General features: G+C 49.1%; 2 protein-coding genes across 2 annotated transcripts; one reads left to right on the top strand and one right to left on the bottom strand.

Moving 5' to 3' along the window:
* Positions 1 to 14,876: 14,876 nt before the first annotated feature.
* LOC123083849 (scarecrow-like protein 3) lies at positions 14,877 to 17,863 on the bottom strand. The gene is made up of 2 exons (XM_044505740.1): positions 17,486 to 17,863; positions 14,877 to 16,107 (listed from the first exon to the last, which is right to left on the bottom strand). Exons 1-2 carry the CDS (start codon positions 17,861 to 17,863, stop codon positions 15,145 to 15,147), a joined length of 1,341 nt encoding a protein of 446 aa, XP_044361675.1. The 3' UTR covers positions 14,877 to 15,144.
* Positions 17,864 to 20,127: 2,264 nt separating this feature from the next.
* Positions 20,128 to 21,090, top strand: LOC123082086 (E3 ubiquitin-protein ligase RDUF1). Its single transcript, XM_044504503.1, has one exon. It carries the CDS (start codon positions 20,196 to 20,198, stop codon positions 20,637 to 20,639), a length of 444 nt encoding a protein of 147 aa, XP_044360438.1. The 5' UTR covers positions 20,128 to 20,195; the 3' UTR covers positions 20,640 to 21,090.
* The last annotated feature ends 2,510 nt before the right edge of the window (positions 21,091 to 23,600 follow it).

Here is a 23,600-nt window from a genome sequence, read left to right as displayed (position 1 = left end):
TATTGAATTTAAAATATTACTTTCTGTGTGACCGTTTATCAAAAAATTGAGAGATGGCCAGTCGTCGGCTTCTGCCCCCATGCCACTAGTGATGGGGTGTTCGGGATAAACCTGAGCGCTCTTTTTCCCATAGTTGGGTCCTTCGAGGGGGGCGCTCAGCACAACGAACCAGGCAATCGGACTATAATGCTTGAACACTCTCACTTAGCCATAGAACTCTATAATTTTAAATTTCGGCGAAGCCCCTAGTTCGGAAGACCGAGTTCGGGGCGCTATCCACGCCTTGGCCGGACAAAGCCAGCTCCTCGCTCGAAGCGGCATAAGTCTTTAGGGACTCGAAAAACCTCTCGAACAGCGTCCGGTCTCTCGCCTCATCATGACAGTCAGTTTTAGCTTTCTCCACTGAGGTGCTTAACCCAGCTGAATCGGGGCACAATCGCAGTGGTTCTCCTAGTGCTACCTTAGCCGATAGAGCGGAATGTAAGGCACCAAAACATAGGAGCCGGGCAAACCCAACTATTGACCCAAATCATGATTCGGAGCCGATGCATATAGTGCTATAAGTTCGGGGTGCCGCACTTGTGAAAGTGTACGGACTTCTCACACCATTATGAGGGGTACTGAAGCCCCTGGCGTGTTTGCCGTACCATGGTGTACGGGTGCAATCATGTCATTTAATAAACATAAATGTGAAAAGAAGACAATGCAAAAATAGACAAGAAGCTAAGCATTGTTTATAGAGAGGCTATTTATCAAAGCCGAATGATACAAATAGTGCGATAAGCAAAAGATATTGGACTATTCAGTATGTCCTGACCAGGGGCAGGCCGCGGAATTGTATTTAAAATAGGTATACCGTTCGTAACAGAGACCACCTGGGAGTTCCATAATGCAGCATGGCTTGTCTGCCTCCCTGGATCTTGCATCGTTTGTGCGGCAGTCGAATTGCCAAACAGGTCGTCTGAAGTATGGAGTCCTGAAAGTAAGGAAAAAATAAAAAAAGGAATCCGGCAGCCCCTAGTACGTTTTAAGCCGTATTTTGGGTGTGCCGTTATTGTGCCCCTTCCCCTATGCCCATGGTATTTCAAGGGCGTAGTTATGTACGTGAGGTACTGGTTTCGCTATGTCGCGAAAGCTGGGGTTGGGGCCGCATTGCTATGCTTGCTCAGAGTGTGCCAGGCGGTCCTGCTGTGGGTTACTCCGGGCGCGCTTGGCAGTGTCTGGCTTTTTAATAGCCGGACCGGAGAACCGCCTGAGAAGGCTACTTTGTACCTCCGCTGCGAGAGCCGCCGTATGCTCCTCCGTACGGAGGGAGCGTTCGGTGTTTCTGTTGACCGTAATTACTCCTCGAGGGCCTGGCATCTTGAGCTTGAGATATGCGTAGTGCGGCACCACATTGAACTTTGCGAACGCGGTTCGTCCGAGCAGGGCGTGATAGCCACTACGAAACGGGACTATATCGAAGATTAACTCTTCGCTTCGGAAATTGTCCGAGGATCCGAAGACCACGTCAAGTGTTACTGAGCCTGTACAGTTGGCTTCTACACCTGGTATAACGCCTTTAAAGGTTGTTCTTGTGGGCTTAATCCTTGAGGGATCTATGCCCATTTTCCGCTTTGTATCCTGATAAAGCAGGTTCAGGCTACTGCCGCCGTCCATGAGGACTCTTGTGAAATGAAATCCGTCGATGATTGGGTCAAGAACCAATGCGGCGAAGCCGCCATGACGGATGCTAGTGGGATGGTCCCTTCGATCAAAAGTGATCGGGCAGGAGGACCATGGGTTGAACTTTGGGGCGACTGGCTCCATCGCGTATACGTCCCGTAGCGCACGCTTCCGCTCCCGCTTGGGAATGTGGGTTGCGTATATCATGTTCACCGTCCGCACTTGTGGGGGAAAGCCCTTCTGTCCATTGTTGTTCGGCGGCTTGGGCTCCTCGTCGTCGCTGTGCAGCCCCTTGTCTCTGTTTTCGGCCCTTAACTTGCCTGCCTGCTTGAACACCCAACAATCCCTGTTAGTGTGATTGGCTGGCCTTTCGGGGGTGCCATGTATCTGGCACAAGCGATCGAGTATTCGGTCCAAACTGGACGGGCCCTGAGTATTCTTTTTGAATGGCTTTTTCCGCTGACCGGATTTATAGCCTTTGAATCCGGCATTGACTGCCGTGTCTTCATTGCTGTCGCTGTTAACGCGGCGTTTTTGCTTATTCCGACGTGTCCTGCCACTTTTGTCCTTGGTATCCGAATTACCAGGGTTCTTTGATAAGTTGTTACTGCGAGCTAGCCAGCTGTCTTCTCCCGCGCAAAAGCGGGTCATGAGTGTCGTGAGGGCTGCCATGGATTTCGGCTTTTCCTGTCCCAGGTGCCGGGCAAGCCACTCGTCGCGGATGTTATGCTTGAAGGCTGCTAGGGCCTCTGCGTCCGGACAGTCGACTATCTGGTTTTTCTTTGTTAGGAACCGTGTCCAGAATTGTCTGGCCGATTCCTCTGGCTGCTGAATTATGTGGCTTAAGTCGTCGGCATCCGGCGGTCGCACGTAAGTGCCCTGGAAGTTGTCGAGGAATGCGGCTTCCAGGTCCTCCCAAGAACCGATTGAGTCTGCTGGCAAGCTGTTAAGCCAATGCCGGGCCGGTCCTTTAAGTTTGAGCGGGAGGTATTTGATGGCGTGTAGATCATCGCCGCGTGCCATGTGGATGTGAAGGAGATAATCCTCGATCCATACCGCCGGATCTGTTGTGCCATCGTATGATTCGATGTTTACGGGTTTGAAACCCTCTGGGATTTTATGATCCATTACTTCATTCGTGAAGCATAGCGGGTGTGCGGCGCCTCTGTACTGGGCTATATCACGACGCAGCTCGGAAGAGCTATGTCTGTTGTGTTCGGCCCGGCCGGATTTGTTGTATCCGGAGTGAAGATCATTGTCACATGCCGTAGGGCGCCTGCGCGATCCGTAGATCGATCTTGTTTGTCTTGCCTTATCCTCCAGTATGTCTCGCAGGTCGGGCGCATTTTCTCGTGCCTTAGTTGAGCGGCGTTGGGGCATGGCTTGGGTGGAGGGCCGAGAGGCCTCTCTGTCGCGGCCGCGAGGTGGCCGGTCTGCCATGTCATGCGCTGGTGATGTAGGTGCTTCCTCCTCTGATCGGGGTAGCGGCCTGCGCTTCGGGTAACTCTTGGAGGGGCGTTCGAGTTCATACTCTTCGGCCGCAAGGACTTCAGTCCATCTGTCAGCTAGCAAATCTTGGGCAGCTCTAAGCTGTTGCTGCTTTTTCTTGAGGCTGCTTGCCGTGGCTAAAAGCCTGCGTTTAAAACGCTCTTGTTCAGCGGGGTCTGATGGTATGACGAATTTGTCGTCATCGAGGCTTGCCTCGTCTTCGGAGGGAGGCATATAGTTATCATCCTCGACCTCTCGGTCTGCCGCTCTCTCATGAGGGCTGGCTTTTCCATCTTCCTGTGCTGAATCTTGCTGAGGTGGGTGTTCTTCGGCGCTATCCGGGGTAGTATTATCTCCCGTGCCGGAATCACCGTTTTTGCTTTGGCAGGATTTAGAGCGGCGCCGCTGACGCCGACGCTTTGGCTGTTTCTTGGGGGCGTCATCCCCCACTGTTCCATCGCCATCTCCATCTTTTGGAGTATCCACCATATATATGTCATACGACGAGGTGGCCTTCCAGCGCCCTACAGGTGCTGGTTCCTGTTCGTCTCCTACATCGTCGTCCATGTCGTCGATGTCTTCGGAGCTGAAGTCAAGCATGTCGATTAGATCGTCGACAGTGGCTACAAAGTGGGTGGTGGGTGGGCTTTGAATTTCCTCATCGTCCGTATCCCACCCTCGCTGATCGTAGTCCGGCCAGGGCTCTCCTGATAAAGAGAGAGACTTAAGAGAATTCGGGATGTCGCCAAAAGGCGAATGCTGAAAGATGTCTGCGGTGGTGAACTCCATTATCGGCGCCCAATCGGATTCGATTGGCAGGGGCGCGGGGGGTTCGGAGTCCGGGGAGGAGTCCGGATCCTCGGAGTCACAGGTCATGCAGAGTGCGGGGCTAGCGTTCGGCTCGATCGCTTTCGGGATCGCAGCCCCCGAGGTGATGTCCAACCGCTCATCCTCGATTGGTGCAATAGGCTTCGAGTTAGGGGTCGGAACCGATGCGTGTACGGCCTCCAGGACACTGTCCGGGGGCAGAGCTAGATCATGCCCCTCGAGATAGTGCGGCGCGCTTGGCTGTGGCTCGAGCCCGTCGAAGATCAAGTCTCCGCGGATGTCAGCCGTGTAGTTTAAGCTTCCAAACCTGACTTGATGGCCAGGGGCGTAGCTTTCGATCTGCTCCAGGTGGCCGAGCGAATCGGCCCGCAGAGCGAAGCCGTCGAAGACGAGGATCTGTCCGGGGAGAAAAGTCTCACCCTGGACCGCATCGTTGTTGATGATCAAATGAGCCATCGGGCCTAAAGGCGACGACACAGAGGAGCTCTCAATGAAAGCACCAATGTCGGTGTCAAAACCGGCGGATCTTGGGTAGTGGGTCCCGAACTGTGCATCTAGGCCGGATGGTAACAGGAGGCAGGGAACACGATGTTTTACCCAAGTTTGGGCCCTCTTGATGGAGGTAAAACCCTACGTCCTGCTTGATTTATATTGATGATATGGGTAGTACAAGAGTAGATCTACCACGAGATCAAGGAGGCTAAACCCTAGAAGCTAGCCTATGGTATGATTGTTGTATATGGAGTTGATTGCCTACGGACTACAACCCTCCGGTTTATATAGACACCGGATAGGGTTAGGGTTACACAGAGTCGGTTACAATGGTAGGAGGTCTTGAATATCCGCATCGCCAAGCTTGCCTTCCACGCCAAGGAAAGTCCCATCCGGACACGGGACGAAGTCTTCAATCTTGTATCTTCATAGTCCAGGAGTCCAGCTGAAGGTATAGTCCGGCTACCCGAACACCCCCTAATCCAGGACTCCCTCACGCACCTTGTTACTGTAGAGCGGGATGGAGCGCACATTGTATTTGTGGCGAAGCTCCCCAGGAGAAGGTGGCGGTCGACCCGCACCTTGTTACTGCAGAGCGGGATGGAGCGCACATTGTATCTGTGGCGAAGCTCCCCAGGAGAAGGTGGCAGTCGACCTGCACCTCGTCGTCCTTGAGAGTTGAGATGTGTTTCGTACTTAGGCGAGTACTGGACTGCAGCTAAGCCCCCGAGTGGGAGGTTTGCTCTCCACTCGATGGGATTTTTTAAATACTTAGGCGAGTACCGGACTACAGCTAAGTCTCCGAGTGAGAAAACTTAGGCGAGTACTGGAATGCAGCTAAGCCCCCGAGTGGGAGGATTGCTCTCCACTCGGTAGGATTTTTTCAAACTTAGGCGAGTGCCGGACTGCAGCTAAGTCTCCGAGTGAGAAGACTTAGGCGAGTACTGGACTGCAGCTAAGCCCCCGAGTGGGAGGATTGCTCTCCACTCGGTAGGATTTTTTCAAACTTAGGCGAGTGCTGGACTGCAGCTAAGTCTCCGAGTGAGAAGACTTAGGCGAGTACTGGACTGTAGCTAAGCCCCCGAGTGGGAGGATTGCTCTCCACTCGGTAGGATTTTTTCAAACTTAGGCGAGTGCCGGACTGCAGCTAAGTTTCCAAGTGAGAAGACTTAGGCGAGTACTGGACTGCAACTAAGCCCCCGAGTGGGAGGGTTGCTCTCCACTCGGTAGGATTTTTTCAAACTTAGGCGAGTGCCGGACTGCAGCTAAGTCTCCGAGTGAGAAAACTTAGGCGAGTACTGGACTGCAGCTAAGCCCCCGAGTGGGAGGGTTGCTCTCCACTCGGTAGGATTTTTTTTCAAACTTAGGCGAGTGTTGGACTGCAGCTAAGTCTCCGAGTGAGAAAACTTAGGCGAGTAATGGACTGCACCTAAGCCCCCGAGTGGGAGGGTTGCTCTCCACTCGGTAGGATTTTTTTCAAACTTAGGCGAGTGCCGGACTGCAGCTAAGTCTCCAAGTGAGAAAACTTAGGCGAGTACTGGACTGCAGCTAAGCCCCCGAGTGGGAGGATTGCTCTCCACTCGGTAGGATTTTTTCAAACTTAGGCTAGTGCCGGACTGTAGCTAAGTCTCCGAGTGAGAAGACTTAGGCGAGTAGTGGACTGCAGCTAAGCCTCCGAGTGGGAGGATTGCTCTCCACTCGGTAGGATTTTCAAATACTTAGGCGAAACTGGTTCGCAGCTAAGCCCCCGAGGGTGAGGCTGGCTCACCACTCGGTAGGAAATTATTTTTACAAACTTAGGCGAAGCGGATTCACAGCTAAGCCACCCACTGGGGGATTTCTTACGCAAACAAAAACAATAACAATCGCTGAGAAAATTATAACGCTCTTGTCTTTGATAAATAAACTAAAGGAGTTTTTTCTTATTACATCTCATCCGAGTGAGAATTCAAGTGTAAAAGGGGCGGAGAAGCTCCGCATTCCAGGCTCGTGGCTCATCAATCTGGCGATCGACATTATAGAGATGATACGCTCCATTGTGGAGGACTCTGGTGACTATGAAGGGGCCTTCCCAAGTAGGAGCGAGTTTGTGTGGTTTCTGATGATCGACTCGGAGGACTAAGTCTCCTTCTTGGAAGGCTCGACTCTTCACATTTCTGGCATGGAATCGACGCAGGTCTTGCTGATAGATGGTTGATCGGATCATGGCCATTTCTCTTTCTTCTTCCAGGAGGTCGACTGCGTCCTGCCGGGCTTGTTCTGCTTCTTCTTCAGAGTAGAGCTCGACTTGAGGGGCGTTGTGAAGCATGTCACTCGGCAAGACTGCTTCGGCTCCATAGACCAGAAAGAATGGGGTTCTTCCGGTCGATCGGTTCGGGGTCATCCTCAATCCCCAAAGAACTAATGGAAGCTCGTCAACCCATGCACCTGCTGCGTGCTTGAGATCGCGCATCAATCGAGGTTTCAGTCCTTTGAGAATTAGGCCGTTTGCTCTTTCCGCCTGTCCATTCGACTGAGGGTGAGCGATCGAAGCATAGTCGACTCGTGTGCCCTGAGAGGTGCAAAAGGCCCTGAATTTGTCGGAATCGAAGTTTGACCCATTGTCAGTGATGATGTTGTACAGAACTCCATATCTGAATATCAACTCTCTGATGAAACTGATAGCAGTGCAAGCATCAAGATTCTTGATAGGCTTAGCTTCAATCCATTTGGTGAACTTGTCGACTGCTACTAGCACATGAGTGAAGCCGCTCCTGCCCGTTTTCAGTGGTCCAACCATGTCCAGCCCCCAAACAACGAAGGGCTAGACGAGTGGAAGTGTTTTCAGAGCTGACGCGGGCTTGTGTGACATATTTGAGTAATACTGACATCCTTCACATTTGTCGACTATCTCTTTTGCCATTTCATTGGCCCTTGGCCAGTAGATTCCCGCTCGGTATGCTTTAGCCACAATGGTCCAAGAGGACGCATGATGTCCATAGGTCCCCGAGTGGATATCATCAAGGATCATCTGACCTTCTTCTGGTGTTATACACTTCTGACTGACTCCAGTCACGCTTTCCCTATACAACTGCCCCTTTATGACTATAAAGGCCTTGGATCGACGGACGATCTGTCGAGCCTCTTCTTCGTCCTCTGGGAGTTCTTTCCTTAAGATGTACGCGATGTACGGTACTGTCCAGTCGGGAGTGATGACCAAGACCTCCATGATTAGGTCGACCACAGCTGGAACTTCAACTTCAGTCAGATCTGTGGCGCTTTTTGGCTGCGGGGCCTCTTCAGTGAAGGGATCCTCCTGAACTGATGGTGTGTGGATGTGTTCCAAAAACATATTGCTAGGAATGGCTTCTCTTTTGGAACCTATTTTTGCCAAATCATCAGCTTCTTGATTTTTCAGTCGGGGTATGTGATGAAGCTTTAACCCCTCGAATTTCTTCTCCAGCTTTCTCACTGCATTGCAATAACCAGTCATGGCTGGACTTCTGACGTCCCATTCCTTCATCACCTGATTAACCACCAAATCTGAGTCGCCATAGACCATGAGGCGACGGACGCCGAGTGAAATGGCCATGCGCAACCCATATAAAAGTGCTTCATATTCCGCCTCGTTATTGGAGGAATCAAAGTGGATTTGAAGAACATATCTGAGCTTATCTCCTCGGGGGGATACCAACACCACCCCGGCACCGGAACCATTCAGCATTTTGGAACCGTCGAAGAACATGGTCCAATGCTCCGAGTGAACCTAAGTCGGCAGTTGCTGTCCAATCCACTCGGCGACGAAATCTGCTATTGCCTGGGACTTGATAGCCTTCTTTGCCTCAAACTTGATATCTAGAGGAAGGAGCTCAATCGCCCATTTTGCCACTCGACCAGTTGCATCTCTGTTATGCACGATCTCTGACAACGGAGCGTCGCTGATGACTGTAATGGAATGATCATAGAAGTAGTGAGCAACTTACTTTGTGGTCATATAAATCCCATATACGAGCTTCTGATAATGAGGATATCTTTGCTTTGACGGGGTCAAAACTTCAGAAATATAATATACTGGGCGCTGAACTTTGAAGGCTTTTCCTTCTTCTTCCCGCTCGACCGTAAGTACCATACTGACGACTTGTCCCGTGGCTGCGATGTAAAGCAGCAAAGGCTCCTTGCTGATTGGGGCAGCAAGCACCGGCTGGGTGGAGAGCAGAGCTTTGAGCTCTGCAAATGCTGCATCAGCTTCGGGAGTCCACTCGAACTTGTCGGATTTCTTCATCAATCGGTAAAGAGGCAATGCCTTTTCACCGAGACGGGATATGAATCAACTTAAAGCGGCCAAGCAACCAGTAAGCTTCTGGACGTCGTGCACTCGCACATGACTTTTCATTCGGAGTATAGTACCGACTTTTTCTGGATTGGCATCGATTCCCCGTTCGGAAACGAGAAACCTGAGTAATTTTCCGCCAGGAACTCCGAATGTGCACTTTGATGGATTAAGCTTGATATCATACCTCCTGAGGTTGGCAAAGGTTTCAGCAAGGTCAGCCAGCAGGTCGGAACCCTTCCGTGACTTGACCACAATGTCATCCATGTATGCTTCCACATTCCGACTGATTTGAGTGAGCAAACACTTCTGAATCATCCTCATGAATGTGGCTCCGACATTCTTGAGGCCGAATGGCATGGTAACATAACAGAAGCACCCGAATGGAGTGATGAAAGCTGTTTTGATCTCGTCAGGTCCATATAGACGGATCTGATGGTACCTGGAATAAGCTCTAAAAAAGACAGTCGCTCACATCCCGCAGTCGAGTCGACTATCTGATCAATGCGGGGGAGAGGAAAATGATCTTTCGGGCAGGCCCGATTGATATGTTTAAAGTCAATGCACATGCGAAGTGACTTGTCCTTCTTGGGGACCATGACAACGTTGGCGAGCCACTCGGAGTGGTAGATTTCTCGAATGAACTCCGCTGCTAAGAGCCGAGCCACCTCTTCGCCAATAGCCTTTCTCTTCTGGACGGCGGACCATCGGAGCTGTTCCTTGACAGGTTTTACTTTTGAGTCGACTCTTAGGTGGTACTCAGCCAGCTCCCTGGGAACACCCGGCATGTCAGAAGGCTTCCATGCGAAAATGTCCCAGTTCTCACGGAGGAACTGGATGAGCGCTTCTTCCTATTTGGAGTCGAGTGTTGTTGAGATATGAGTTGGAGCAGCGCTGGGATCGGTCGGGTGGATGTGAGCTATCTTCGTTTCGCCAGACGACTGAAAAGCTGATTCTGTGGCGGGCTTCTTGGTTCACAACAAATCACTCGGGTCTGTAGTCTTCTGGTATTCCTGCAGCTCCACCACCGCCATCTGAGCATCAGCGATCTTTGAACCTTTCTGAAAACATTCTTTCGCTTTCTTCCGATTGCCCGTAATAGTGATCACACCTTTGGGGCCAGGCATCTTCAACTTGAGATACACATAACACGGTCGGGCCATGAAGCGTGCATAAGCCGGCCTGCCCAAAATAGCGTGATAGGCACTCTGGAAGTCTACAACTTCAAACGTCAACTTTTCTTTACAGTAATTCTTGGAATCACCGAAAACCACATCAAGAGCAATCTGACCGAGTGATTCAGCCTTCTTCCCAGGAATAACTCCATGGAAACTCATGTTGCTGGTACTTAGTCTGGACATCGGAATGCCCATCCCTTTCAATGTCTCAGCATATAATATGTTCAAACCACTGCCACCATCCATCAAGACTTTGGTCAGTCGAGTGCCTTCAACAACTGGGTCGACCACCAAAGCTTGCCTACCAGGGGTGGCGATGTGCGTTGGGTGATCGGACCGGTCGAATGTTATGGCAGTCCGAGACCACTTTAGATAACTGGGTGTCGCCGGAGCAACCATATTCACCTCTCGGTTGATAACTTTCAGTCGACTTTTGCTTTCAACATCAGCAAAAATCATCATGGTGGAATTGACCTGGGGGTATCCATCGTCACTATCTTCCTTGTCCTCAACTTTGTCCGACTACTTTTCCTTATCTTTGGGCTGCTTGCCCTGGAACTGCTAGATCAAGAGTCGACACTGTCGAGTGGTATGTTTCGGGTAAATGAAATTACCCTCTTCATCTTTCTTGGTGTGGACGAGACATGGCAAATCCAACACATCATTTCCGTCCTGGTCTTTAACTTTCTTGGGGTTCCAAGGTCCTTTGGGTTTCCCTTTAAACTTTCCTTGGGTTACAGCCAAGGCTTCCCCAGGAGCAGCTGGCTCGGCTTTCCGCTTCTGTTTCCGATTGGAATTTCCTCCGGTTTCTTGGGCGACTGACTTGAGCTTGCCACTCCTGAGTCGATCCTCATCTTCACCATTAGCGTACTTGGTGGCAATTTCCATCATCCGATTCAGAGACATATCTCCGGTCCGACCGAATTTCAGATTCAGTTCTCTGTACTTGACACCTTCTTTGAGGCACAGACTGCTTGGTGGTCAGGAACATTCTCCACCGTGTGATGTAACGTGATCCATCTCTGGATGTAATCCCTCAAAGTTTCATTCGGCTTCTGCACGCAAGACCGCAGTTCTGTTAGCCCTGCCGGTCACTTGCATGTTCCTTCGAATGTGGTGACAAACACTCGGGCGAGATCTTCCCAAGTGTAAATACTACTGGGTGCTAACTGGTTCATCCACGCTCTGGCCGAGCCCTCTAACATGAGAGGCAGGTGCTTCATGGCCACTTCGTCATTGCCGCCGCCAATCTGGACGGCCACTCGGTAGTCTTCAAGCCAAGTATCGGGCTTGGACTCACCAGTGAACTTACTGACTCCAGTCGCCAACCTGAAGTTGGGAGGAATCACAGCGGCCCTGATGGCTCTACTAAAGCACTCTGGCCTCGAAGCATGTGCTCTACTGTTGGTAGGTGCATCTCTGTCATGACCTTCTCGGTGAGCTCTGTTCCTGTCGACCAAACCTTGAACGAGAATGGATCTCGCATCAAAGCCTGGCTCCCTGGAGTCGACTGGAATCCTTCGCCCAACAGTACGAGGGCGCATGTCATCCTGCTGTCGAGGCGCATATGACCCGCTCCTCGGGGGAGGGGTGGGCACTCGACGTCGATCGTCACGATCGAATCGGTGGTCATATTGCTCATGGTTCCCGTACTGATTACGCCGGTCCCCACGTCCCTCACGCCTCGGGGGCGATCTTGGGCTATGAGCCGATTGGACTGTGTCTGCAGCAACGGATCTGCTGTGAATCCTGTTCCGCGACTAAGAAACAGCGGAATTCTGGTCTCCTGCTGCCCAGAGTAACGCTCTGATCTGCAGCAAGCCTCTGCCAGCCTCCGACTGGGAAGGCTGAATCGACTCTGCTATACGGGCTGCAGCTGCTAAATTCTGAATCGGAGTTCGATATACCTGCAGGGGCGGAAAGAGCTGACGTCGACTGGATTCGGGAACCCGTTGTCACGCACGCTCGTTGAGTGCTCGCTGGAGGTTCTCCAGTCGAGCGCGCTCGGCCAAGTTTGCCAGGCGCGCGTCCTCCAAGGCACGAGCCTAGGGGGTTTCTCCGACGATAGGAGTGTGCAGTGCGTCCATGTTCCGGCGACAGAGTTCTTCTCTCTGCAGCGATGTGAGAGGCTCGGGGAGATATTCCTCATGGGGACGCGACGGGTCGCCTCCACCTGCGCCTCCGTCGGTGCAGGGAAAACCGGGAGGACTGGGCGGTCCATCGACCATCAGAACCTCCGCCGCCGGATCACTGCTGTCGCACTCGGATGCGGTCTCTGTAGTGCCAGTCGACAGATCGAACATGTCGTAGAGGGATTCATCAGGCTCGATCGCCGCGACTTGAGGGGTGGCCGACTGGCGTGCCACCGCGTGTCTCACCCACCGCTGAAGTCTCGACCGACCGGAGCGCTTGCGCCGGCGGGAAACAGGGAGGAAGGACAACACATGAGCCGACCGGTAGGGGGTCGACGGTTGCCGCAAGAGAACGTCGCGGACGCACGCGCTAAAGTGCGTTGCTCCGCAGGCGGGGAGTGCGTCCACGTCGAGCAGAGCCTCCTGAAGCCAAGCGGAGTCGTCGGCGATGAACGTGAGCGCGCCGAGACGGATCTCGCGGCCCTCCACCAAAACTCCGCCAGAAACCATGATGATTTGGATCGGAAAAGATCGCAACTCCTCCAACAAATCGCTAAAACACCAGCCCCAAGGTGGGCGCCAACTGTCGTGGTTCTAAGTCTGACAGTAATGTAGGGGGGTAAGTATGGAGAGGCAAGATCTTAGCTATGGAGAAGTTGTAAGCACACGAGGTTTACGAGTTCAGTCCCTTCTCGGAGGAAGTAATAGCCCTACGTCTCGGAGCCCGGAGGCGGTCGACTGGATTATGCGCGTATGGTTTACAGGGGTGCGAACCCTTTACACTGAGGAGGGGGGTGGCTTATATAGAGTTTGTCGGACCCCTCCGGCCCTCAGTTATGCAGGGTTTTAAATACATTAAGGTCGGGTGTTACTGGTAACACCCTTAATAAAGTGCTATGATGACCATAAAGGCTACTTAATAACCGACTGTTAGCATGAGGAGTGCCTTTAGGTCTCCTGGCCGTCGAGTGGTTTGGTCTTGGTCGAGTGATCGCTTCTTGGTCGAGTGTCTTCGAGTCTGCCGAGTGGAACACCTCCAAGTCGATTGAAAGGCAATTTCTTCTAGTGATGTCCTTGGGTAGGGCAGTTTGGACAGGTCCATGACCCTACCCTAGGTACATAGCTTCGTCACTAAGCACTTCAGGTAGCTGCCTTATTGGGAAATTGACCACATCATCTTTAGTCACATTTGCATTCAAACTGTCTTCATGGTCAAGGTACAAACTAAATGAGTAATGCCCTAGTGACACAAATGTGAGCATCTAATCTGTGTCCCTATCTCCTATGATTTCTCTTAACCCATTCATGTCGATTGACAGAATGGGAATGCAGTAATATACCTTCATCCTGCCTACCATCTCCCATCCTATCTCTTCAACTAGGTTTTCAACCATGATTGGAGACCAAGTATCTGCATCTACTTCATCATACCACAATTCATGACCATTGACATAGGAACGGTTGCTGCCTTGCCCAAGAAAATAACCACCATGGTTAAACTTAACGGAAAACTTCCTACTACGCTTATCTGCATACATCAAAACAGAGCAGAACAGAGTTTCAGAATTTCTGTTCTACATAATCTGCAAGAAATAGATGCAAGCAAGCACCTTTGAGTATCAAATTCACCTATACAACCAGCATCTTCAACATGCAACAAAAGATAGCACCTTTCTCCAAACCCAAAACCCTATACGCTCAAACCACCAAATCGCGGTCGAAAACCCTAGGCAAATCTTCAAAGTACAGATGGGCATATCTGACTAGCAAGCACACCATCCACAATGCCCACCTCTAAATTTCGACCCTACAGCTTACAGCGCAAGAACCATGGAGGGGCGAGGTGAGGGCTTACTGTAGTTGGGCGGCGGAGCACCATCGGGGCGACGAACAGGCGACATCCCGACAAAACAGCTCCTGCGATGAGATGCGCGGCGCCTGCGCGGCGCCTCTCGCCCTTGTGCGATGACTCCGGTGGTGGTGGTGCGCTGCCGCCGACGATCGCCCTCCTCCCCTTTCACCGCTTCCCCTTTCGTTATGATCGACGCCGAATAGACAAGGAGATAGGAGGAATTACGGAGCCACCCAAGGGTTTCCCTGTAAAAATGCCGCGGAACCCCCCGCGAGCGCCAGTTGTCGCCTCGGATTGGTCAACAAGTGGTCAAATGGAGGGGCGACGAGTGGCGTACGGTGAACAGTGACCGTACAATCACGTGTAGACGTATTGAGTGACCGTATTGGCCGTATTTTGAAGTACAGTGATCAAAGTGTGCTTTCTTCCCAAGTTCAAGTAACGCCAGTGCATTTTACTCTTAGAAAATCTAACATTTGAAGTTTCTAATGATATATTTTTTGTGACATATAGCTCGTGTTAAATTGGTCAAGCTGTCGATCTAGAGATACGCTTGGCATTTTTTAAACCAGAAAGGAGAGTCGACAATTTGGATTTGTTCGAATTTACAAACGGCAGGTGATACCAAGGTGGTGTTCTTGGAGTGCTCACCAGAATTTGACCACATCATGTACTGCATCCTTTTACATCCAGTGCTTATTTCTGGTCAACAAATTTGCATACATACTTTTATGCAGGAAAAGACAAGGAGGATCACACTGGGTATATTCCTAATTCAAGGAAAACATATGGCATATCGAAGCAGGCAACCACAAGAATGTATGCCTCTCCCATCTTACTATGCTTCTTTGCAACTCCAAAACCAACTCTGCTCTCTTTCAGCCGGTCAACTGAAGATGATGAATAACATAGAAAAAATACACCCTAAACCATATCCAAACTGGAAAACCCAATTTTGATGAAGGCAGGGTAAACGTACGACAATATGGACATGGATCCAAGAATGTATTATGAATGGATCGGCATCTCTGACGATTCAAATCAGTTTGGTAATAGTTCTCCAGAAAATAGCACATCACTTTCATCTCTACATACCTAAGCTTCGCACCAATCAATTTGAGTTGCCATTCAAGCATACCCTAAGCACCAGCTTCTTCTCCGCAGCTCCAGAAATCACCATGAACTTGGAGACCTACTGCGCTAGACAGCCACTTTATTTGGCGCCGCGTTCGAGCTGTGTGGCCTCCAGGCTGAGATGGAGTACAGACGAGTTGCACCCCAGCACAGCAGAAGGTCGGCATTGTCTTCATCGCTCTTGCATTGTTTCAATCCGTAGCTCATCAGCCTCTCTTTGCCCTCCCTGATGGCTTCAAAGCTGAGGGGCACATGGTCAACCTCGCAACGCTGCATGTGCATTTCCCACTGGCTCAGCTTCTCATGCCGCTCAAGCCTTTGGACCCCCTCGCATACCAGTATATTCTTTATCTCCTCGCCAAGGAGCACCCTCTCCACGCGCGCCCTCTGCGGGCTGGCTGAATCCACCGCATTGAGGCTATCGAAGAGGGCGGCGTAGTAGTCGACTGTCTTGGTGAACCGATCGTGGAACAGCGGGGCATTGTGGTCCGCGTCTTGCTCCATCATCACAATGATCTTCGGCTCAAGGGCACGGATGGCAGAGAGGAAGCTCACCAGCAGGCTTGGTATCTGGCGTTGAGGGGATGGTGTCTGCGGATAGTTCAGTGTCGATGCCGGACTGCATGCTGAGCAGGCCATTTGCTTAAGCCGAGCCATGTTTGCCATTTGCTGGAGCTGAGCAATGCCGTCGCGGCTTACGCTGTCATCAACCGCAAGGAGGCGATGCATCTGCAGAGCGCAGCTGATCACAACCGCCTCACCAAAGTTTATTTTCAGGATCTCACGGAGATTGCTGAAGTCCAATGTCTCGAGTTTGCCAATCACCTTGTCGAAATAAAAGCATAGCTTGAGGTTAGCAGCTTGCCTACACAGGAGCGCCTGCATGTTGTCCAGGAACTCACTGTCTTCATGGACGACAGTTAAACGTAGTTCGGGCGGGCCCCCAGGGCGGCCATGGAAATCGTGAAGAATCTTGAGCCACTGCCACGGGTGGGTGGTTGAGCAGGACAAGTCAACAATTCGGACAACCTGCAGTGCCAGCATCATCAGAATTCAGAAGTTCTCAAGCTTGTGATGCATACAAAGTGGTCATAAATATATCACAGGACAATAGCACAGAAAACCTGGCCTTGTTGGTAGAACCAATATTGCGTATAATAGAGTAAGAAACTCAAAGCGTCAAGCTTGGATGTAGATTCCTCTTACTCTCCATGAAGTATTTTTTTTATTCAAACATGCATCATAATTTGAGACATTATTTAAGGATATCAATATTGTGGTAACAGTATATGCTATCTATATACACATATAAACCAGGTGTAACATTAGAGGCACCACAACAATCCTGAAATCAGGACTGGAGTAAATCTGAAAAATTCTCTAATTCATTGAGAAAAACAAGAATGTTTTTATACTCTATTTGATCGGACCTGATTTTGATGGTGCAAATCGATCGAGTAACATAACTAGAGAAATTATATCTGATCAGAAGAGGAGGGAATCCAAAAAATCTCTAATAATTCAAGAGGAACTCAACATATTTTATATCTTGGACCTGGTTATAACTAGAGAGGTTATAAGTTAAGAAAAAGCACACACTATATGTGTTTAGAGTTGCTGACCTATACAAGTCCATTTTCAATGTAAATACAGGCACATATTGTGATATTGAACCAGTGAACCTAAGAGAACGTGGCTTTAAACTAGTTTACTAGAAAATATATAGTCACAAAAGGAGCCAAAATTAATATAAGTATTTTTAAAAAAATTCACATAACATTTCAGACCCAGGGCTTCCAAAACGAAATAAATTAACTGTGGTTGTATGTTTGATTAGGGGCATTTCAATCCAAATTTCACCCCAGATTACATCCAGCTCGCTGTCCTTGGTCTTACCAAACAAATTGTGATGCCCTCTAAGTGAGATGGAGGGAGTAAGAATCTTCAAATATTACCATCTCAGGGAAAAAACTTTCAGGTACTAATAAGCACTGTACCTAAGTTGGATTTTCATTCCCATCAACTATTGATGATCCTGGGATCTAATCCTCAATTCCGCATATTATTAACTGTTCAACAGATAGCTCAACAAAACATTTTACAAGATGGAAAAAATTGCTTACCAATGTACTGACTAAAATTGGCATGCTAAACCAGTAATACATAACACATACATTAAATAACGGCGATTCTGAATCTTCTATATAATCCTATAAGAAAAGAACCAACTTTTTTTTGCGGGTGAAGTAAAGGACTAACTTAGCTAGATTAGACATGCCATATCACATTCAGGAAGAACAACAAATCCAAACTAAGTCAGGAAAAATAGCTGTAAATATATCTAGACAGCCACATATAACGTGAAATGTTTTTTGCATCTTTAAGCAAAATTAAAGTAGAGTGTGACCTTTTGATCCTGGACTTGCTCCAGCATAGCCCGGTTAATAGTGACAAAGCCAGTGCTGAGGTAGGGGCTGATGCTGGCGAAGTTCTCGCGGGCAGACCGGAGGCAGGCCTGCTCGAGGTAGCGAGACGGATCGATAAGGGCAGCAGCAAAGCCCTGGATGGGGCATAGAAGGCGGCGGGCTAAGCTGTCGGCGATTATCATGGACAGGCGCTGCAGTGGCCCGTCCACTAAAGAGGCGAGCTTTCTGATCTTCCTAAGGCTGCGGTCAGTCTTCTCAAAAGATCCTTCGATCACATGCGCCATGCACTCGTACAAGGCCGGGCCAAGGTGCGCCAGGTCATCGACCGTGCCCTGCTCGTGCGCACATAGCCCGTGCATCGTTTCTGCCTTCTTGAGGAAGGATTGCTGTGTTCATACAGGACGTAGCTAGGAACTAGTGCTTACTTGGGTGTCTTAGCTGGATCAACTCCTCTGGTTGTTGGCACTGCTACATTTATAGGATAGCGTGTCCAAGACATACATAGGATTGCGTGTCTAAGACATAATTGAGCCAACAGCAACAAGCTAAGAAGTTTTTACTGTGTCTGTTGGAACGAATTTGGAAATATCCACGTTAAAGGCAAAGTATTGGCATATTGACGTATCCAAGGAATGCCGTTGGAATTTTCGGTTTATTCCTTTGGCACCTTCATATCCACTGGGCAGAAATAGACAAATATTGCAGTCAACCTGATCAGACTACGGAAGACTACTCTTTGGAAGTTCCAACAGGCTTGTATCATTGATGACTTGATTCTGGGTTAACAAGGTAACAAGAGTTTTGGTACACTGGAATTATTACTTTATTAGAATAGATCCGTCTTCTACGTAGAAGTTACAGTGGCAAAACTGATGCAGTATATATTGTTATCATCTTTGAAATTTTGCTTTGTGTCATTGTCAGCAGTTTTAGTTGCTAAGCAACATGCTTTGGTTGGGCTCATGTTTGGCAAGCCCACAAACGCAGATCATGACGGGCACGCCCAAAATAATTGGACCCAACACCGGTAAGCACCTTGGCACAAGGCGTCTGCCAAATCAGTGATCGGAGCTACTGTGCTGCCTGACTAACGCCTTCGTGAAGGCTGCATTTTTTTTCTTTTGGCAGGTACTGTGTGTCTGAACTGTCATTATGTCTTATAGCCCCAGGGACGAGTTCAGGCGGGGGGGGGGGGGGGGGGGGGGGGGGGGCGAGACCCCCCCTAACGATCGTGTCTTCCCTCGGTGGCATTCAGTTAGTCGCTAATTTTTTTGATTCGGTCGGTGTACGTAACGTGCTTCGCCCCCCCCCCCCCCCCCCCCCCCCCCCCCCCCCCCCTATCGATTCAGACTTTGCAACTAACGTGAAGCCTCGGCGTGTCAGCCCATGTATAGATACAGCCCAATCTATTTGCTAAAAGTACAAAATGAGGTCAAGGAAAATGGCAGCCCGTCGTGGAGGACAAGAGAGGCTTTTTTTTTTAGGGAGATGACAAGAGAGGCTTTAGTTGCAGGCTTGCCGCACGCAGCCACGACTTGGAGATGGACTACGCACGCACAAGTTACTCAAAAAAAAAAAGACTACGCACGCACATATCGCTAGATGCTAACCTCTTCCTTTCCACTTTCCAAGCCGCTTCTGTGATCGTAACCGAAGCCAAGTGCTGGCTGCTGATCGGATCTCTCCATCACGCGTCCATCAAGAAGGGGCGAAGGGAAGAGGATGCCAGGACAGAGGTAGGCGCCGGATCCACGGATACGTTGCTGCCTTGCCGGCAGACCGGACGCAGAGATGAGCTGCAAGCCTAGGGCAGTGCCAGAAGGAGAAAACTGGCACTCAATCGACAAGGTTGCAACCAAAATCTATCGCCGCCGGTGATGTGATGCTGCGCGCCTGCGCCCCATGACTCTGTGACGATGGAACGACACAAGAATATTGTGCGGTTAGTCTACTTCGCTGATGGCCTGAGATCTCTATATTGTTAAAGTTTTTTCTAGAATACATACTAAAAAGTTTTTCCGTTTAGATGCAATTAGCTTATCTGCGTAGATTTGTTTTATCATCACTAGGTCTGATGCACTGGTGATATACTTTTGACTAAATGAATTGTAAATTGTGTATATGTAGTCATGAATAGGAAACTAATTTATCCATTCTATGGAGTAACTGGTTTTGACAACCTGAATCTGGTTGTACTATCTTGTATGATAGTATGTTTCTAGCGCAATCAACGAAAAGCTAATAAAAATATAGCACCGATTCTAGTCCAACGAATGAGCACGCTTTATCTAGCTGACGGTAAAGCAAAGGAGTAAACAGTTGGAGATGCAAGGCTCCATTCTTCGCGGCGGCGGGCCGGGATGGGGGCGGAGCGGCTCACCTCACCCGCGACGGGTCTGTCTGGACAACGCAGTGTTTGGGCCTTTTGGGCTGCGAGCTGGCGGGCGATTGATATGGGCTAGGCTTTTGCAACCGAGTGGTGGGCTTACAGTCGGCCGCGCATCGGGTCCGCCGAGATGGTACCGGAAACGAAATCTCACTCGGAACCGGATCGCTGGACATCATTTTGGCTCTACAAAAGCAGCGGGACCCCGTTCGTTTCCGCCCTCAGCTGTTTCGTTCGTGCACCTCTCTCTCTCGTTCGTCCACGGCCGATTCGTCGTCGTCTTCTCCGCGGTGGCTTCACGCGACATGGACGGCTCCAGCCCATATTACGACGCGGCCGCCGGTGAACAGACACGCCCTGCCCCGGCCCGCTTAGTCTCAATCTCTCAGCCAGGCAGCTTCATCACAGAGTTTCGGCTACTGGAGCGAGACACTTACTTTCATGGTTTCATGCGCGGAGGTAACGGCGATGGACACGATGACGGGTCGTCTGGGTACAGATACGGCAGCTTCGGCGCGGTCCCGGCGTCCGAGGAGGCCATCGCCGGGCTGGAGGAGGCGGCCGTCGAGGAGACGAGGGAGGCGGAGTGCGCTGTATGCAAGGAGAGCTTCGAGGTAGGCGACAAGATCAGGAAGATGCCGTGCTCGCGTGGATACCACGAGAGCTGCATCTTCAGGTGGCTCCGGATCAGCCGCGCCTGCCCGCTCTGCCGCTTCCCGGTGTCCGCCGCCGACGACCGGACCGAGTAGTATGAGGACGATTAGAGAGTTCTATGTTACTAATTCGGTGGAAACGTAGATTAATGCCTCCTTAGTCTCAGAATTATCACAAGCGATTATACATGGATTGTACTAGTGTAGACTGATGTGGACTCCCTCAAGTTCAAAGTTCAAAGTTCAAACAATGAAAAAGATTGCATGAAATCTGAGAATCTCGTCTCGCCTTTGGTTAGACATGAAGAAGGTTAAAAGATCCCTGCACTATAAATTTTCCCCACCATCTCTCTCTGCCACACAGGTAAAGTATCAGACATTCAAGCACACACTTAAGGACATGTGAACGAAGACTTCTCGTATGTCATTGACAAAGTCAAGCCTCCGGTAGGGGAGCAGAGATAGCGGCGCGTCGACGACTCTTTCTGGCTACAATATTGGTCGTACGATGGTCTCGGAATCTCAATGTAATTTTTATTATGTTTTAGGTTCTTTGTATTTCCGGTGAACTTTGATAATATATTTGGATCCTTTTGCAAAAAAAAAGAGAATTCCTAGTTCTAGAACTAAGTTGGTATGCATGAGATTCACCTAGGGTACATGCGTCTCCATAAGCAATGGAGATGGGACCCTCTTCTGATTGAACCCATGGATTGGCAGGTTCCGCTACGCTCCTAATTCCTTGGCCTGTTTTCAATCTACATGGAACCAATATTTTTTGTTTCCTCGACTTCCCACAGTGGGACTTGGAACATCCCTTTCCAACTAACATTTGGCTGTGAGGAGACCTTAGCTTGGGCCGCCTTGTAGGCAACCTTTCGGACGAAGTTGTCGAACTCTTCTGATGTTGTGTCCTGGCACCTGGCTCCGTTCGGATTGTTCTATGTAGACTCGGTGTATTGTTCCCTATGTCGTCCGTTGACTCTTACTTGGATCACTCATCTGTGAAAGGTGTCGCTTTCGTTGAAGATCAAGACTTCCTCATGTCAACTTTTGCAGGATCGCCTCCCTAGGGGACAAAGGTGGCAAAATGAAATGTGCCAGGAGATGGCATGTGCCCCCTTTGTGGCGTCCTCTAGTTCAGGACCCACATTTTCTTCTCGTTGCCCGCTTTCCACGGAGCTTTGTGTGAGAGGTTATGAGGCCTGAGTGGTAGGGCCCAGACCTGGGCAAGTTCTCGGAAGCTCTGGCCAAGCATACCTGTAGGAGGAGATGAATTAAAAAGTATTTTTTTACGAAATCACAGATATATACTGTCAAATTGAAATTTTGAAAAAATATATGATCTACATCATGCTAGATGAGAAATTTCCAATTAAACGCACATATCTACTCATCTAGATGTCGTCAACATCCTAAACATTACCCCTTGTCATATTGTTATTATTGTTGGAGTTGACAACATCACTTGTGCGGATGTCATAGTTCATGGTGGGCGCGACCAGTGACAAGAATAGGATGAGGTACACCATAGGTAGTGTATTATGTGTACTAGATGCCCCTTCCTAAAACTTAATCCGTCTATTGAACCTTTGAAAAACGTATTTCCGAATCTGGCCCTGGTATATACACCAAACCATTTGACTACACTCATACACGCAATGTAATCAAATTGTTTGACTACATGAAGTGTATGAGTTGCTTCAAATGTTTTGGATAGACTCCAAACCACTTTAGCAAGTTGTCTTGTAGCCCTGTCAAACCGTTTGACTACACTCATACAGTTGATGTAGCCAAACATTTTGGCTATATTGTGTGTAAGAGTGTAACGGTTTGATGTATACCGAAGACCAGATTCACAAATAAGTTTCTCAAGTGGTCAGTGGACGGATTAAATTTCCAAAAGGATCAGTTTTTTGTAAATAGTACAAACGTAGTATGTTTGACTTGCATGGGCCCCCATGCATGCATGTTTTTAGCAGAGTTGCATGCTCTACTCACCTCTTCTCTCATACTTTTTCATTTCATGTTCAAACTTGAAGCTATTATATATTTTCAACTAAAGAAAGTCCAAACTAAGTTTAGTATGCATATTTGTGTTTGTTGCGACGAGAAATTACAAACAAGACCACACATGAATACATTTTGACAACTATGCAATTTTTATTAAGTTTCAATATTAAAACTTGATAGTCACAATATTAAGTTTTCATCAACTTTCATAAAGTTTTACCAAGTTTCATTTGCTTTTAGGGCTTAGGGCTTGGAGCTTAAGGTTTAGGGTCCAAGTTTTAGTTTTTGAAACTTGGTAATTTTATCGTTTGTTCCTATCAAGTTTTATTTGTTGAAACTTGATGAAGTTTCTAAAACGTGTCAAAACATATTCAATAGTGGCCTTGTTTCAAAGCCCTCGTCACAAGGAACACGAATATGCAAATGAAATGTAAATTGGACTTTTAGTTCAAAAGATGTAATAGATTCAAGTTTCAGAAGTCAAAAGAAAAATTATGAGAGTTGGAGTGCATGGGCCATCCAGTCTCTGCCGAATGCTCCAAAAGTTGCGTGCATGGATTAATTAAGCCCTAAACACAATGCAAGCTTCTGAAACTTGACACAATCATGTGGCCTAGAATCTGTGTGCTCCCGTCCGTGTGTAATGTAAAAACTAGTTCACGATATCTTACAACCAATTTAATAGCGAACATGTATTATAGTATGCATTACTTTATCAATATATGGTCCATCTTATTCTCCCATAGAATTTTTGAAGCCCCTGCTAAAACTAACCCTTAATTAACAACACGGTTTTCTTCCAGAGCAAAAATATGGGCTCGTATAGCTTGTTCACATCAACTTATTGTACTTTTCCTTAGGGTAATTGAAAGGAATTGTCCATAGCACAGTTGTCTAATACATATGTTTTTATGATTTTCAAGTTCAAGTGGAAAGGCTAGGCATCTCCAGCCGTTCGGCCCGCCAAGGGCGCTTTTAGGAGAAAAATAGCGTCTCTTGGGGGCTTGCCGTCGATAATTTCGGCGTGGGGGGAACCGATTCCCA

This window comes from Triticum aestivum, chromosome 4A (genome assembly GCF_018294505.1).
Source record: "Triticum aestivum cultivar Chinese Spring chromosome 4A, IWGSC CS RefSeq v2.1, whole genome shotgun sequence".
In the NCBI taxonomy this organism is placed as follows: Eukaryota; Viridiplantae; Streptophyta; class Magnoliopsida; order Poales; family Poaceae; genus Triticum; species Triticum aestivum.
The sequence above is the reverse complement of the archived record's forward strand: the minus strand, read 5'-3'. Positions and strand labels throughout refer to the sequence as shown.

Coding starts and splice junctions, on each gene's coding strand:
- LOC123083849 (XM_044505740.1), bottom strand. CDS start 17,863: ATGCACGGGCTATGTGCGCACGAGCAGGGCACGGTCGATGACCTGGCG. Junction 16,108..17,485: donor AGCAAGTCCAGGATCAAAAG/GTCACACTCTAC, acceptor CTGGCACTGCAG/GTTGTCCGAATTGTTGACTT.
- LOC123082086 (XM_044504503.1), top strand. CDS start 20,196: ATGGACGGCTCCAGCCCATATTACGACGCGGCCGCCGGTGAACAGACA.